Source organism: Paramormyrops kingsleyae, chromosome 4 (assembly GCF_048594095.1).
Source record: "Paramormyrops kingsleyae isolate MSU_618 chromosome 4, PKINGS_0.4, whole genome shotgun sequence".
In the NCBI taxonomy this organism is placed as follows: Eukaryota; Metazoa; Chordata; class Actinopteri; order Osteoglossiformes; family Mormyridae; genus Paramormyrops; species Paramormyrops kingsleyae.
The window spans coordinates 44381157-44400477 of record NC_132800.1 but is presented as its reverse complement, the minus strand read 5'-3'; the positions used below and the strand labels follow the sequence as shown (position 1 = coordinate 44400477).

The following is a 19321-nucleotide window of genomic DNA, read 5'->3' as shown; positions in this document are numbered from 1 at the left end:
CATACAGACGGATCTATGCCTAAGGGGTCTTCCGTATTCGCTTAATTGTCGTGTAAACGTGCATTTCCATTAGGTGTATGTGCTCGCTCGGTTTGTTGCTTTCCGGTGATCATGTCAGTGGAACGCTTCCTAGTCTGCACATTCACGCACGGCTCCGGGGGGGAGGGACTATGGGCGTGGCCATGTTGGGCGTGTCCCCGCCCCCCGGCGTCCTGACCACTCCCGGGAAACGGCGCTGATTGACAGTCGGTGGCGGAGCGCATCGGTGCGCGTGCAGGCGCTGGGTCGCGCTCCAGTCCGCAGGCGGTGCAGGCGGCCATGCATTCAGCATCGGGCATGTTTTCTGTCGCTACACGCATCGATGTAGCCTCCTGAGCACGCTCCCGTTTTTTTTTGTCACATCGACAGAGGGACTGTCATTTCTTGTTTTTTTTCCCCTCTCATTCTTAAAAAAAGCAGAAACGTCGCCTGGGCGCTTTACTACTAACGTGACCTAGACCTGTGACCGAAGAGGATTTTTTTTTAAGGGGAGGAGGGGGGGGGGTCTGGGTCTTGTTATTTTTTTACTATCATATAAAGAATATCTGGCAAAATCAACATGGCGAGTGATTCTCCGGCCCGAAGTCTGGACGAGATCGATCTATCTGCGCTGCGGGTGAGTCCAGAAAACGCGCCCGTTTTTATTGCTTATGCACGGTGCCAGCCCGCTATGGATAAACGCGAATAAAACCGGCCTTATTTCTCAATGACCTAATGAGCCCCTAAAAATAGATACACACCGGGACAGACGTTACCGGGCGTCCCATGTCCTCCGTGCTGCTGATTCGTTACGGCCAGTACCTGGATGCCGTCGTGTGGCTGTTTCATTATTGTGATTAATGGTGAATTTTGTGTGTCCCCTTTTATGCGGTGCCACTGCGGCCGATTGCATTGGACCGATGGGTGCCCGGCTCTGGTGGTTAAGGTGATCGCAAGAGCGGATGCACCGATTGAAATAACCGTATCGTTAATCATTATCTCACCATTTTTATATTTCATATTAATCGGGGACACATCGCACCGGCTCGCCCCTCATATTATGCGGCCGTTTGTAAAAGGGGAATTATTTTCCTGATCCCACAGGAGGACAAAAAGCACACAAACCCCCTCCTGTTCAGTCTTCTGAAGGCAGTACATGCTGTACCGTACGGCTTGTGGCTCTCGGTAAAGCCGTGCTTTTTAATACCTGCATTTATGACGGGCGCTTGTTTGTCACGTTATTGCACCCATAACAAGACAGATCGGCGGGGTGTAACACTAAGATCGCAGTCCCCCGGCACACGTGTCAGACCCCCCGGTGTATTTTTCTCTTTGTCTTCGGGTAGGTGCCGGGCGCCGCGGACGGCCGCACGGGAGGCAATCAGCTTGGGCCAGCCCCGCGTCTTATCTCTTTGTTTTCTTCCCGTGTGAAATGGTTGCAGTAACGGGCTTGCAGCGGTGCTGTGTGTGATTGTGTTTGTGCTTTTTGACAAGTGCGGCCATCTCAAAGGGGGGGAGGGGGGTACTCTTCTTGCAATGGGCGCCAGTTACGCAACGCGACCTTACCTGCAGTGCCTGGGCAAGTTGAGACACAGGTCCGGTTCCTGGCCTTTTATTATGTGTGGAGGTGTATGTGTATTATACGCCGACCTGCGGCACGACGAGGACTCTGGGTGTTCACCGAGGCACATTGGTGCCGAAAACCCATAACAGCCGACGATCCGAACGGACCCGTGTGGTTTGGTTTACTGCTGCGGTTTGTTTGCTCTTCCTGTTGTGCTTTCATTTTCAAGAAGTTTTGCAAACATCTTGTTGAGTGGCCAAGCGCAGCGTACGAAATGTTACTGCATTGTCGGGCATCCATGGAAAATACGGGCGTATGTTTACGTGTCATTTCTGTGCCACTTAAAAACTACGGGTTTGTTTCACCTGCTGGCCCTGGCAGGTCCGAGTGGGCGCGGATTCTATAAGAAGTGGGGCGTTGATGAATGTGGGCGTGGTGGTGGGCGTGGCATTGCATGGAATGTGGGGGGGGGGGGTTGGGGGTGTGGTTTCATTGGATGAGAGTGGCTTGGGTGTGGGTTTGTAGCGAAAAGGAGGTGGGTGGGGCTCTTTATAAGTGGATCTCAGCATGCTGGGGCTTTTTGGGGGGGGGGGCGGGGGGTGTGGAGATGGGCATGGTGTACAATGTTTACCTGTGGGTGTGTTGCTTCAGTGTGTTTGGGACATTTAGCCGGACAATGGCAGAAAATTCTTCCAGAAAGACCATAGCTTAGTTCAGTTAGCATGGGCTGTGGATGTCTACCTGACAGCTGTGGTTTGGGTGTGTGTCCTGCCTCATGGGCCCTCTGGCTGTCATGTCCATCAAAGCTCCGTTAGAAAGGTGTGGTGCCCAATAGCTTGGCACAAGGTGTGTTCTGTGTTTGCTTAGGGTGTAGAGGAGCCTTGCAGTGCTCCTGATGCATCTGCTCACATGTCTGCAAGGCTGGGAGAGGCTGTGTGGTTCCAACTCCATGCTGCACAGATGAAGTTGGGGTGAGATTTCTGGGATTGTCATTTGAATTTGTATATATATATATATGTGAAGCATTTTCTTGAATCAGAGTGGGCACAGGGCCTTTGTTAAATCATCACAGATCTGAGGGACACAAAAATTCTGCCTTGACCGCTGCGACACCTCACTCCTATGAAGTGATCTGCTTGTTGTGTCCTGAACTGATCTCACTTAAAGTTCTCATTTACATACACTCATCCTGTCATAAGTTTGACACGTCTGATACATCTGGGAGCAGTGCGCTGTGTGGGGGCCACTCCTGCCCCTTTCAGCAGAAACATTAATCAGCGCGCATGCTGAGGTGCCGCAAAGGACCCAGCACATGCTGTTCTGTCACTGAGGCTGCCCTGATATTTTCTAGGGTTAAACACTCAAACCTGCAACCTTGCAGTAGCAGGTGGCTGGCGTCCCATAGCCCTGTGCCTCCGTGCAGTGACCTTACAGTGTCTCCCACCTTCCTCGCTGATCTGGGATCAGTGTCGCGAGCAGCCACTCTCTCTCGGATGACAGGTGGAGGCAGCGTGCGCCGGTACCTTCCTGCTGCTGTGTTGCATTTGCTTCACTCTCCCCGTCTCTCTCGCCAGCGCCCCCTGTCTGCTACTTCCTGTGGCTTTGTGTCATATCTGAGTCAGTTTCATGATTTGTACGTGTGCGTGTGTGTCTGTGTCTGTCTGTGTGTGTGTCTGTGTCTCTGTGTGAGTCTGTGAGCCCTGCTGGGTTTCCAAATGCCCCCTTCCCAACCCTGTGTAAGGTGCAGTCGTACAATCAGCCTGCGGGGTGCGTGTCTGAGTGGCAGCGTGTGCTGGCCAGCTTTCCTGCAGCGGTACGTGAGGCAGTGGGTCAAGCCCTTAAACTCGTATCCCGTCGCATTTCCTCTGAACAGCCCCCCCCCCCCCAAAGTCATGTTTTGAGAGAGATCCCGCAGGCGGGTGGGGGGTGCGGCCAGCCTTAAATGAAGCAGGACGGCCATATTTAGCAGACGCTGGAACTGGGTGACCCCACAAAGCCCCATCCCGCTCTTTTATCTTTATTTCTTTATTCTTGCGCTCCCGCCCAGGCTGGCATTTTTCTTGGAATGTGAGTTTGCTCTTGCTATGTACACAGGACATGCGCAGCAGAACATACACATGCAAGCTACGTGCATGTTTATCTTTTGTTAGTTACACGTTGGGGCAGTTTGGCCTTGTCCGTACTGTTTTTACCCCCGTCCCTCCCTGACGGTTTAACGGTAACACACCGGATCCCGTTTCTGGGTGAAAAGTCAGTTCCCTGGGCACAGGCCCCACCCACTACATGGAGGCATGCAGGCCGGAATGTGCTGGAAGGCATACGAATGGCCTTAACATGTTTGCATCTTCCTTGCAGTGGCCCTGCTGAAGTTATGTGGTCTGCGGGGGGTGGGGGAGGGGGCAGCTGAAGTAGAACAGTATCTGCCCTACCGTACCACCTCCGACTCAAAATTGTGCCTCACAGCAGGTCACGTGACTGATCAGGAAGTGGTAGAAGTGGCTCAGCTACTGTGTATGTGGTGCCCTGGGCTGACAGATTGGGGAGGGGCAGGTCCCATCAGGGCGCCCCCTCCCTCGAGATGAACCCCCCCCTCAACCTCTCACACTATCTCAGCCTAAAGGTCAAAGGGGTGCGGCTTTATGTGCCCCCTGACACTCAAAGGGGTGCTATTGCACAGGTCTGAGCACGGGGGAAAGTGCACCGTTAAACAGGGCAGGTTCACAGGAGGGTGGGCATCAGAGGAGAAGTGATGAAGCTCTATGAGCTGAAACTGCCTAATGCCACATCTGGAGTTGCTACAGCATAGTCTATTTTGCCCGTGGACACCCCCCCCCCCCCCCCCCCCCCCACACACACACACACACACACACACACACACACACACACACACACACACATGGGCTCATACCCCAGCTACAGTAAGCCCTGGGTTGGCACGGCATTTCACATGGGGTTGTCGGTTAGGGCAGAGGGTCTCAACCGTAAGGCCTGGACACAACAACTTCCTGTCAGATTGTAAACGGAGGGATAAATGACAGGAAGTCACCTCCTCTTGGGTGCAGGGCTTCTGATCCTGGTTTACAAGGGACTTGCCAGTGTGGATTAACACCTCAGACATCCACCCTGGGGGCTTGGTGCGTATCCACCCAGGGTGCCACAGCGTGTCCTGCGCTGTCCATCTACATTGTGGTACCTTTGGTTTAGCTGGAGTACTGATGGATGCTAGGAGCTGGTTTCCATGGTCACATCTTGTGTCTGTAAGGTCGAGGCGGGTGCCACTTCCTGTCTGACCACTTCCTGTCTGAACACTTCCTGTCTGAACACTTCTTGTCTGAACACTTCTTGTCTGATCACTTCCTGTGTGTCTCCCTCTCCATTGATGCGGAGTTTGAAGGTCTTGGGCCCACGGAGTGCAGAAGGCACCGGACAGAAGGGCCGATAGCAGACACATGGCCATTCTCGGGGGGGTTGCATCACAGGGTGTTTCCTCTCTGTGACTGACGTTTGAGATCAGCAGACTCTGGACTTGTAATGTACCGAATATAACAGCAGGGGGAGTAGTGGTTAGGGTCCATTTTTTGGTATAACTAAGGCAGTTTGTGTAATCCTCACCTCTTCCTCAACCCAGTTCTTCTCTGTTCTTGCAGGACCCCGCAGGAATATTTGAGCTGGTGGAGCTGGTGGGGAATGGCACCTACGGACAGGTGTACAAGGTAAGTGGCACCTCTCCCTCTAGGCCAGCAGATGGAGCAGCTTAAGGGGCACTATGTGGCTAGAAGATTCAAGATGTAAAGTAATTAATTTGTAGACATTTTTTTAAATTAATCAACAAGTACCAGTTCTATCTGACATGTTTTTCTTGATCATGGATGAGATCAGATTGATGGGGTAGTGGGTACTGAGGCTGAGCAGCATCGTGGAAACAAGATGGTCTGGCTTATAGAAGCCTTGCTGTCATGGCTCGGGTGAGGGGGGGGGGGCTGGTGCATCAACGTCCACAGGGCAGGTGCACTGTGAATGGGTGGGTGGGGGGGCATTGGTCAAAAGAGGCCTGTGTGTTTCCTTCATTTAAAGCAGAGTGCTCAGGCCCCTCCCCCCCGCCTGGTCTCCATAGAGACAAGCTTTTTTTCTGATGAAGCTTTGGGGACGTGTAAGTGGGTCGTGGACCAAATAGCGGGTTGCTTTCCCCCCCATGCACTGAGGGTTCCAGCCCCCAGGCCTTGGGTCAGGAGGTCCAACAGGGGGCGCCCCGTGTTGAAGGGACGTTAATTCTTAGGAGCCCTATTTTATGCCTAAATTCGAAGTTCCCATAATGCTTTGCAGTTTTTCTTTTGGCCTTTCTTTTTGCACCTTTTGTCACCAATGGCTCACTCGGAGATTGCTGGCATGCCGTTGTCATGGAAACGCTTCAGCATGAAAGGCAGGCTGCAGGGGAAAAGTCACATGACCTACGATGGACGATGAGTCGTCACACGCTTTTGGTGGCTGGCTGCTTATTGCAGCCATGTGACCGACTGGCTCCAGCCAATCAGTGAGCAGATAAGCTGCGCGCCTGTTTTACACGATGGCCTATTTTCCCTCCCGTTCCCTTTGGAAGCAGTTCTGTGTGCGCGGCAGCATTATCACTGTGACTGGACACAAGTGCCTTCTCCCGGTTCCTCCGAATGGGGAACCTTGCTCTCAGACCCGTCCAGGTCATTTCTGAAGTGGATGTGCTCAGGTCAGACCCGGACCCGGTGTGGCACGGCCCACCTTGTTTGGGGCCCCTCGATGGTGCAGGGTGGGTCTGATCACATTGGTATTTCATCATCCGGACTTAGATGCACATCACACACCCCCTTCTCTCATCTTGTCCTGATCGCCCCTCAGCTGACTTGCTTCCAGACTTGCTTTGGGAAGAATGTGGATTCCTCAAGCCGGATCACTCTCAACTTGTCGGGATGGCATGCTGTGAGCCTGAGCGGAATGTGTTGGGCTCTGTGTGGGGTGTGTGAGACAGCAAAAGACCCTTGCGTCATTTGTTAGTTGTAAATATGACCCAGACCTCAGACTTGCATGCTGGTTTGGGCCCGGGGGGGTTGGAGCAAGCTTCCACAGGCCAGTCACTCCTCCCAGGCACTGCTGAAATGCATGATGCTGCCTGGCAGGACCTGGATGTGTGGGAGGGTGGTGTGCGGTGTGTGGGGTGGGGGTGGGGGGGGCAGTGCGGGGGAGGTGATCAGCCAGTTGTGACATGCCATTCCCCCCATCCTCTGCTCTAGCTAGCGTGGCGTTGCAGTGTGTGGCAGGAAGCACCGTGCCACACAGTGTCAGTTTCCTCTGCCCTGCTGTCTGGAAGCTGCTAGTTGCTTCCTCTGCCTGTTGTCTGGTAGCTGCTAGTTGCTTCCTCTGCCTGTTGTCTGGTAGCTGCTAGTTGCTTCCTCTGCCTGTTGTCTGGTAGCTGCTAGTTGCTTCCTCTGCCCTGCTGTCTGGTAGCTGCAGGCCGCTTTCTCTGCCCTGCTGTCTGGCACCCACTAGCCCGTTCCTCCATTCTGCTGTCTTGTACCCACTAGCCCGTTCCTCCATTCTGCTGTCTTGTACCCACTAGCCCGTCCTTCCACCTTGCTGTCCAGTACCTGCTAGCTGGTTCCTCTGTTTCCCATTTCATCAGCAGCCACCCAAGAGCCTCCGCTACACCCCCTACTGGACAGGCTGTGCACAGGTGTCCTGAGGTGGTGGGGTGTGGTCCATGTTGATGGCATTGTGTTGTGTGAGCTTTGGGGGTAATCCCAGAGAGTGTCTGATCACATGTTCCAGATTTCTCCTTACGGGGGGAGAAACTCATTGTTTACTTCACCAAATCCGCCCACCCAACCCTCTCAGATTTAAGGTGGCTCTTCACTCACCTTCCTGAAGGAGGCAGTGAGATAGAAATGCCTGGGCTAGTAGTGCATATTGATTAGTCACTGTTCCCTTTTTTTTGCTTAATTGGTACTTAATTAGATAATTATCTCTGCCCCCCCCACCCCAGGGGCGAGCCACAGCGCAAATTGGCAGCAGATGTTCTAGTTACTATTTAAAACGAGTATTAAGGATGGAGCCTCGGTGATGGAGAGACAATGTCACTGCACCCAGCCCCCGGCTGCTGATCGACCCTCGAACCATCAACATCATTGCGGGGTGGGGGCACAAGGGTACTTCTGCAAACTGCCAACACAAGTGCAAGCATTTTGGAACAATCCAAGATGCCGGAGGTCCTTCCTCTTCCTGTCAGCTGGCTGCTCATCCTGAAAGCTCCAGGGTTCCCGCCTGCAGACTGCGGCGCCACCTAGTAGCCTTGGCCCTCATCCAGGCTGCCGATTTCCCAGTCAATCGCAGCTAGTTCCGGTCCCTCCTTTTGGCTGAATGGAACGCCACTTCTCACAGATGCCGGGGGCCCCAGGGAGGCTGTTCAGTCATCTGCCAATCACTGGATCATGATGTGTGACCCCTGCTGCTGGACCTGAGGGCTTTAGTCCTCCCTGTGCTGATGTCACTTCCTGTGGGGATGGTGTATGAGAGCAGCTTGCCTTACCCTCTGCCTTAGGCTTTCACTGTCACGTGGAGGGTTTCCTCAGGAAGTTGCAGGAGTGTGTGTGTCTGCATGTGCCAGAAACATTTAAACACCAGAGCAGCACTCAGGAATATTATAACAGAATTCAGGGTGATCCAGTGTCTGAAACATGCGGGTGGTTTAGGTCTTGTATGTCTGGGAGCACAGTTGTTGGGGGTTGGTGTCTGTAGGCCCAACCACGACGCGGTGGCGCACCGGAAGACTGGGCCTGCTCACGTCAAGCGTGCAACCTCCGGCACCGAAGGGGCTGTTGCTAGGCAACACAAAGGAAGTGGCAGGTGTCCTCAGTCACGGTGTGAATCACGGTTTGCTGAGAGGGTCACCTGCAAGCAGGTCTGTGTATGTGATTGTGTGCCTGTATGTCTGTGTGTGTTTGTGTGTCTGTGTGCCTGTATGTCTATGTGTGTGACACGGTCAGGTGAGCATGTAGCACAGTGTAAGATGAGGTGATTCACAGACCCCGGTGTAACGCATTTCCGACATTAGCGCCACATGCAGATGGTGGCTGGGGGCTGGTGTGGTGGGGACGCTGTTCACTGTGTCGGCGCGTATGATGAAATTCCCCTGCAATCCCTGTCACAGCTGGAGCAGCCCCAGGCCGGGGGGGAGTGGGTAGCCGTGTCGCCACGGCATCCATCCACCTCGAGGGGGCCTCCATGGGAGGCAGGTCCAGCATTGGACACCACGTTAATCTGACTGTGGAGGTATATCAGGTATGGCCTCAACTTCAGGCCCCTAGCATTAGTGGATGGAACCAAGTGGTTTTGAGTTAGTGTTTGACTCTTCCCTGCTCAGGCATTGTGGCACTGGCCAGGGCAAGTTGGCCCTGCTCCTCCGGTCGTCTCTTTGGCAGAGGGCATAGCACACCAATGCTGTTATACGGCTAACTCACATTAGCCTTCAGCTATCACACACAGTTGTATGTCTAACTCACATTAGCCTTCAGCTATCACACACACAGTTATATGTCTAACTTGCAATAGCATTCAACTATCACACACACAGTTATATGGCTAACTCACATTAGCATACAGCTATCACACACACGGTTATATGTCTAACTCGCATTCGCATACAGCTATCACACACACGGTTATATGTCTAACTCGCATTAGCATACAGCTATCACGCACACGGTTATATGTCTAACTCGCAGTAGCATACAGCTATCACGCACACGGTTATATGTCTAACTCGCATTAACATACAGCTATCACACACAGTTATATGGCTAATTCGCATTAGCATACAGCTATCACACACACAGTTATATGGCTAACTCACATTAGCATACAGCTATCACACACAGTTAAATGGCTAACTCGCATTAGCATACAGCTATCACGCACACAATTATATGGCTAACTCACATTAACATACAGCTATCACACACACGGTTATATGTCTAACTCGCATTAGCATACAGCTATCACACACACGGTTATATGTCTAACTCGCATTAGCATACAGCTATCACGCACACGGTTATATGTCTAATTCGCATTAACATACAGCTATCACACACAGTTATATGGCTAATTAGCATTAGCATACAGCTATCACACACACAGTTATATGCCTAACTCACATTAGCATACAGCTATCACGCACACAGTTATATGGCTAACTCATATTAGCATACAGCTATCACACACCCAATTATATGGCTAACTCACATTAGCATACAGCTATCACGCACACAATTATATGGCTAACTCGCATTAGCATACAGCTATCACACACACAGTTATATGGCTAACTCGCATTAGCATACAGATATCACACACAGTTAAATGGCTAACTCGCATTAGCATACAGCTATCACGCACACAATTATATGGCTAACTCACATTAACATACAGCTATCACACACACGGTTATATGTCTAACTCGCATTAGCATACAGCTATCACACACACGGTTATATGTCTAACTCGCATTAGCATACAGCTATCACGCACACGGTTATATGTCTAATTCGCATTAACATACAGCTATCACACACAGTTATATGGCTAATTAGCATTAGCATACAGCTATCACACACACAGTTATATGCCTAACTCACATTAGCATACAGCTATCACGCACACAGTTATATGGCTAACTCATATTAGCATACAGCTATCACACACCCAATTATATGGCTAACTCACATTAGCATACAGCTATCACGCACACAGTTATATGCCTAACTCACATTAGCATACAGCTATCACGCACACAGTTATATGGCTAACTCATATTAGCATACAGCTATCACACACCCAATTATATGGCTAACTCACATTAGCATACAGCTATCACGCACACAATTATATGGCTAACTCGCATTAGCATACAGCTATCACACACACAGTTATATGGCTAACTCGCATTAGCATACAGATATCACACACAGTTAAATGGCTAACTCGCATTAGCATACAGCTATCACGCACACAATTATATGGCTAACTCACATTAACATACAGCTATCACACACACGGTTATATGTCTAACTCGCATTAGCATACAGCTATCACACACACGGTTATATGTCTAACTCGCATTAGCATACAGCTATCACGCACACGGTTATATGTCTAATTCGCATTAACATACAGCTATCACACACAGTTATATGGCTAATTAGCATTAGCATACAGCTATCACACACACAGTTATATGCCTAACTCACATTAGCATACAGCTATCACGCACACAGTTATATGGCTAACTCATATTAGCATACAGCTATCACACACCCAATTATATGGCTAACTCACATTAGCATACAGCTATCACGCACACAATTATATGGCTAACTCACATTAACATACAGCTATCACACGGTTATATGTCTAACTCGCATTAGCATACAGCTATCACACACACGGTTATATGTCTAACTCGCATTAGCATACAGCTATCACGCACACGGTTATATGTCTAATTCGCATTAACATACAGCTATCACACACAGTTATATGGCTAATTCGCATTAGCATACAGCTATCACACACACAGTTATATGCCTAACTCACATTAGCATACAGCTATCACACACAGTTATATGTCTAACTCACATTAGCATACAGCTATCACACACACAGTTATATGGCTAACACATTAACATACAGCTATCACGCACACAATTATATGTCTAACTCGCATTAGCATACAGCTATCACGCACACGGTTATATGTCTAATTCGCATTAACATACAGCTATCACACACAGTTATATGGCTAATTAGCATTAGCATACAGCTATCACGCACACAGTTATATGGCTAACTCATATTAGCATACAGCTATCACACACCCAATTATATGGCTAACTCACATTAGCATACAGCTATCACGCACACAATTATATGGCTAACTCACATTAACATACAGCTATCACACACACGGTTATATGTCTAACTCGCATTAGCATACAGCTATCACACACACGGTTATATGTCTAACTCGCATTAGCATACAGCTATCACGCACACGGTTATATGTCTAATTCGCATTAACATACAGCTATCACACACAGTTATATGGCTAATTCACATTAGCATACAGCTATCACACACAGTTATATGTCTAACTCACATTAGCATACAGCTATCACACACACAGTTATATGGCTAACACATTAACATACAGCTATCACGCACACAATTATATGGCTAACTCACATTAGCATACAGCTATCACACACAGTTATATGTCTAACTCACATTAGCATACAGCTATCACACACAGTTATATGTCTAACTCACATTAGCATACAGCTATCACACACACAGTTATATGGCTGGCTCGCATTACTCGGAAATTCTGAGTTGAGTGACATTATGGTGCGTTCGATTATTTCTCTCCAAGTCGGAACTCAGATGAAAACGTCACGAAACGTCAAGAAAAACTTCGCTTCCAGTCGGAAACACGCCTCTTTTATGGAGTCGGACAAGATTTGCCCCAAGAGCCTGTCACTTACCAGCCAATCAAAAAAAAAAGAAAGGGTCTACACAATAGCCAATCAGAAAATAGTACTACTGTATCTGGGTAAAATACAACACAACAACCAATGAAACGGCATCCTGTGGAATGTCACTCTTGCCTGTCTTCAAAACTTGACAGCCTTGCACACAGTTATATGGCTAACTCAAATTAGCATACAGCTATCACACACACAATTATATGGATAACTCACATTAGCATACAGCTATCACACATACAGTTATATGTCTAACTCACATTAGCATACAGCTATCACATACACAGTTATATGTCTAACTCACATTAGCATACAGCTATCACACACACGGTTATATGTCTAACTCGCATTAGCATACAGCTATCACACACACGGTTATATGTCTAACTCGCATTAGCATACAGCTATCACACACACGGTTATATGTCTAACTCGCATTAACATACAGCTATCACACACAGTTATATGACTAATTCGCATTAGCATACAGCTATCACACACACAGTTATATGGCTAACTCGCATTAGCATAAAGATATCACACACACAGTTATATGTCTAACTCACATTAGCATACAGCTATCACACACACAATTATATGGCTAACTCACATTAGCATACAGCTATCACACACAATTATATGGCTAACTCACATTAGCATACAGCTATCACACATAGTTATATGTCTAACTCGCATTAGCATACAGCTATCACACACACAGTTATATGGCTAACTCACATTAACATACAGCTATCACACACACAATTATATGGCTAACTCACATTAGCATACAGCTATCACACACAGTTATATGTCTAACTCACATTAGCATACAGCTATCACGCACACAGTTATATGTCTAACTCACATTAGCATACAGCTATCACACACACAGTTATATGTCTAACTCACATTAACGTACAGCTATCATGCACACAATTATATGGCTAACTCGCATTAGCATACAGCTATCACACACAGTTATATGTCTAACTCGCATTAGCATACAGATATCACACACAGTTATATGGCTAACTCGCATTAGCATACAGCTATCACGCACACAGTTATATGTCAAACTCACATTAGCATACAGCTATCACACACACAGTTATATGTCTAACTCACATTAGCATACAGCTATCACACACACAGTTATATGGCTAACTCACATTAGCATACAGCTATCACACACAGTTATATGGCTAACTCGCATTAGCATACAGCTGTCACACACACACAGGGCTCTCAAGTGTCACGCATTGAGAGTGACAGTCACTCTTTTCAGTCTTTTGTCACGCACTCCCGCCACACATTGTATTTCTCACGCGGAAAAATAATTTGTAGGCTAATATGCCGCAGAGCCCAATTTTTCCCCAGACCGCGGCACAGTAGCGCCTCCCTTTAAAACAAGCGTGTCTCCGCTGGAGTCTAATGGTGCGTTCGTTTTTCTCTCGGAACTCGGAAATTCTGAGTTGAGTGGCATTATGGTGCGTTCGATTATTTCTCTCCAAGTCGGAACTCAGATGAAAACATCACGAAACGTCAAAAAAAACGTCGCTTCCCGTCGGAAACACGCCTCTTTTATGAAGTCGGACAAGATTTGCCTCAAGAGCCTGTCACTTACTAGCCAATCAAAATAAAAGAAAGGGTCTACACAATAGCCAATCAGAAAATAGTACTACTGTATCTGGGTAAAATACAACACAACAACCAATGAAACGGCATCCTGTGGAATGTCACTCTTGCCTGTCTTCAAAACTTGACAGCCTTGCACACAGTTATATGGCTAACTCAAATTAGCATACAGCTATCACACACACAATTATATGGATAACTCACATTAGCATACAGCTATCACACATACAGTTATATGTCTAACTCACATTAGCATACAGCTATCACATACACAGTTATATGTCTAACTCACATTAGCATACAGCTATCACACACACGGTTATATGTCTAACTCGCATTAGCATACAGCTATCACACACACAATTATATGGATAACTCACATTAGCATACAGCTATCACACACACAGTTATATGTCTAACTCACATTAGCATACAGCTATCACACACACAATTATATGGATAACTCACATTAGCATACAGCTATCACACACAATTATATGGCTAACTCACATTAGCATACAGCTATCACACATAGTTATATGTCTAACTCGCATTAGCATACAGCTATCACACACACAATTATATGGATAACTCACATTAGCATACAGCTATCACACACACAGTTATATGGCTAACTCACATTAACATACAGCTATCACACACACAATTATATGGCTAACTCACATTAGCATACAGCTATCACACACAGTTATATGTCTAACTCACATTAGCATACAGCTATCACGCACACAGTTATATGTCTAACTCACATTAGCATACAGCTATCACACACACAGTTATATGTCTAACTCACATTAACGTACAGCTATCATGCACACAATTATATGGCTAACTCGCATTAGCATACAGCTATCACACACAGTTATATGTCTAACTCGCATTAGCATACAGATATCACACACAGTTATATGGCTAACTCGCATTAGCATACAGCTATCACGCACACAGTTATATGTCAAACTCACATTAGCATACAGCTATCACACACACAGTTATATGTCTAACTCACATTAGCATACAGCTATCACACACACAGTTATATGGCTAACTCACATTAGCATACAGCTATCACACACAGTTATATGGCTAACTCGCATTAGCATACAGCTGTCACACACACACAGGGCTCTCAAGTGTCACGCATTGAGAGTGACAGTCACTCTTTTCAGTCTTTTGTCACGCACTCCCGCCACACATTGTATTTCTCACGCGGAAAAATAATTTGTAGGCTAATATGCCGCAGAGCCCAATTTTTCCCCAGACCGCGGCACAGTAGCGCCTCCCTTTAAAACAAGCGTGTCTCCGCTGGAGTCTAATGGTGCGTTCGTTTTTCTCTCGGAACTCGGAAATTCTGAGTTGAGTGGCATTATGGTGCGTTCGATTATTTCTCTCCAAGTCGGAACTCAGATGAAAACATCACGAAACGTCAAAAAAAACGTCGCTTCCCGTCGGAAACACGCCTCTTATGAAGTCGGACAAGATTTGCCTCAAGAGCCTGTCACTTACTAGCCAATCAAAATAAAAGAAAGGGTCTACACAATAGCCAATCAGAAAATAGTACTACTGTATCTGGGTAAAATACAACACAACAACCAATGAAACGGCATCCTGTGGAATGTCACTCATACAGCTATCACACACATGGTTATATGTCTAACTCACATTATCATACAGCTATCACGCACAGTTAAATGTCTAACTCACATTAGCATACAGCTATCACACACACAGTTATATGTCTAACTCGCATTAGCATACAGCTGTCACACACACAGTTATATGTCTAACTCACATTAACATACAGCTATCACACACACAGTTATATGTCTAACTCACATTAGCATACAGCTATCACACACACAGTTATATGTCTAACTCACATTAACATACAGCTATCACGCACAGTTAAATGTCTAACTCACATTAGCATACAGCTATCACACACACAGTTATATGTCTAACTCACATTAGCATACAGCTATCACACACACAGTTATGTCTAACTCACATTAGCATACAGCTATCACACACACGGTTATATGTCTAACTCGCATTAGCATACAGCTATCACACACACGGTTATATGTCTAACTCGCATTAGCATACAGCTATCACGCACACGGTTATATGTCTAACTCGCATTAGCATACAGCTATCACGCACACGGTTATATGTCTAACTCGCATTAACATACAGCTATCACACACAGTTATGTGGCTAATTCGCATTAGCATACAGCTATCACACACACAGTTATATGCCTAACTCACATTAGCATACAGCTATCACACACAGTTATATGTCTAACTCACATTAGCATACAGCTATCACACACACAGTTATATGGCTAACTCACATTAACATACAGCTATCACACACACAATTATATGGCTAACTCACATTAGCATACAGCTATCACACACAGTTATATGTCTAACTCACATTAACGTACAGCTATCACGCACACAATTATATGGCTAACTCGCATTAGCATACAGCTATCACACACAGTTATATGTCTAACTCGCATTGGCATACAGCTATCACACACACGGTTATATGTCTAACTCACATTAGCATACAGATATCACACACACGGTTATATGTCTAACTCGCATTAGCATACAGCTATCACACACACCGTTATATGGCTAACTCGCATTAGCATACAGCTATCACACACACAGTTATATGTCTAACTCGCATTAGCATACAGCTGTCACACACACACAGTTATATGTCTAACTCGCATTAGCATACAGCTGTCACACACACACAGGGCTCTCAAGTGTCACGCATTGAGAGTGACAGTCACTCTTTTCAGTCTTTTGTCACGCACTCCCGCCACACATTGTATTTCTCACGCGGAAAAATAATTTGTAGGCTAATATGCCGCAGAGCCCAATTTTTCCCCAGACCGCGGCACAGTAGCGCCTCACTTTAAAACAAGCGTGTCTCCGCTGGAGTCTAATGGTGCGTTCGTTTTTCTCTCGGAACTCGGAAATTCTGAGTTGAGTGGCATTATGGTGCGTTCGATTATTTCTCTCCAAGTCGGAACTCAGATGAAAACATCACGAAACGCCAAGAAAAACGTCGCTTCCCGTCGGAAACACGCCTCTTTTATGAAGTCGGACAAGATTTGCCCCAAGAGCCTGTCACTTACCAGCCAATCAAAAAAAAAAGAAAGGGTCTACACAATAGCCAATCAGAAAATAGTACTACTGTATCTGGGTAAAATACAACACAACAACCAATGAAACGGCATCCTGTGGAATGTCACTCATACAGCTATCACACACACGGTTATATGTCTAACTCACATTAGCATACAGCTATCACACACACCGTTATATGTCTAACTCACATTAGCATACAGCTATCACACACACGGTTATATGTCTAACTCGCATTAGCATACAGCTATCACACACACGGTTATATGTCTAACTCGCATTAGCATACAGCTATCACGCACACGGTTATATGTCTAACTCGCAGTAGCATACAGCTATCACGCACACGGTTATATGTCTAACTCGCATTAACATACAGCTATCACACACAGTTATATGGCTAATTCGCATTAGCATACAGCTATCACACACACAGTTATATGGCTAACTCACATTAGCATACAGCTATCACACACAGTTATATGGCTAATTCGCATTAGCATACAGATATCACACACACAGTTATATGTCTAACTCACATTAGCATACAGCTATCACACACACAGTTATATGTCTACTCTACAAAGAGCAAGTTGAGGGAGGCGTAAAAACAATTTCCCCACAGGGATTAATAAAGTGTTCATTATTATTATTATTATTATTATTAACTCGCATTAGCATACAGCTATCACGCACACAGTTATATGTCTAACTCACATTAGCATACAGCTATCACACACACAATTATATGGCTAACTCACATTAGCATACAGCTATCACACACACAATTATATGGCTAACTCACATTAGCATACAGCTATCACGCACACAGTTATATGTCTAACTCACATTAACATACAGCTATCACGCACACAGTTATATGGCTAACTCACATTAGCATACAGCTATCACGCACACAGTTATATGTCTAACTCACATTAACATACAGCTATCACGCACACAGTTATATGGCTAACTCACATTAGCATACAGCTATCACGCACACAGTTATATGTCTAACTCGCATTAGCATACAGCTATCACACACACAGTTATATGTCTAACTCGCATTAGCATACAGCTATCACGCACACAGTTATATCGCTAACTTGCATTAGCATACAGCTATCACACACAGTTATATGGCTAATTCGCATTAGCATACAGATATCACACACACAGTTATATGTCTAACTCACATTAGCATACAGTTATCACACACACAGTTATATGTCTACTCTACAAAGAGCAAGTTGAGGGAGGCGTAAAAACAATTTCCCCACAGGGATTAATAAAGTGTTCATTATTATTATTATTATTATTATTAACTCGCATTAGCATACAGCTATCACGCACACAGTTATATGTCTAACTCACATTAGCATACAGCTATCACACACACAATTATATGTCTAACTCACATTAGCATACAGCTATCACACACACAATTATATGGCTAACTCACATTAGCATACAGCTATCACGCACACAGTTATATGTCTAACTCACATTAACATACAGCTATCACACACACGGTTATATGTCTAACTCACATTAGCATACAGCTATCACACACACAATTATATGTCTAACTCACATTAGCATACAGCTATCACACACACAATTATATGGCTAACTCACATTAGCATACAGCTATCACGCACACAGTTATATGTCTAACTCACATTAGCATACAGCTATCACACACACAATTATATGTCTAACTCACATTAGCATACAGCTATCACACACACAATTATATGGCTAACTCACATTAGCATACAGCTATCACGCACACAGTTATATGGCTAACTCACATTAGCATACAGCTATCACGCACACAGTTATATGTCTAACTCACATTAACATACAGCTATCACGCACACAGTTATATGGCTAACTCGCATTAGCATACAGCTATCACGCACACAGTTATATCGCTAACTTGCATTAGCATACAGCTGTCTTGATAGAACGCTGTTAAAAATTATTGCAAACACGGCTGTTCTTGACTACCGATGAATCTGTGGGGGGGATTTCACTTTTTTTTTGTGCGGCCAGCGGGTGTGAGAGAGAGGCGCTAGTTATTGATGGGGATGCAGATGGGGGGAGGGAAAGAGGACAACAAAGGGGCTGAAAGGAGAACACCTAACAGAGGTTAGGACAGAGGGTTGGAAAACTGAACTGTAAGACTAAATCCGCATGAGCGGTCACCTAAGCATACAGCTGTCACACTCACTTTTATTTAGCTAACTTGCGTTAGCATACAGCTGTCACACACACTGTTATACAGGTAACTTGCATCAGAGTACAGCTATCACACATACTTGGGTTACTGTACT

At 46.2% G+C, this 19321-nt stretch overlaps 1 protein-coding gene across 5 annotated transcripts in view; it reads left to right on the top strand.

Moving 5' to 3' along the window:
- The first annotated feature begins 239 nt into the window (after positions 1–239).
- LOC111853448 (TRAF2 and NCK-interacting protein kinase-like) overlaps positions 240–19321 on the top strand; it is a 41636-nt gene continuing 22554 nt past the window's right edge. For all 5 annotated transcript variants that reach the window (XM_072711439.1, XM_072711440.1, XM_072711437.1 and 2 more), the window contains exons 1-2: positions 240–655; positions 5230–5295. In XM_072711439.1, the coding sequence (XP_072567540.1) occupies positions 599–655; positions 5230–5295 (123 nt within the window). In that variant the 5' untranslated portion in view covers positions 240–598. The remainder of the gene's footprint in view (positions 656–5229; positions 5296–19321) is intronic.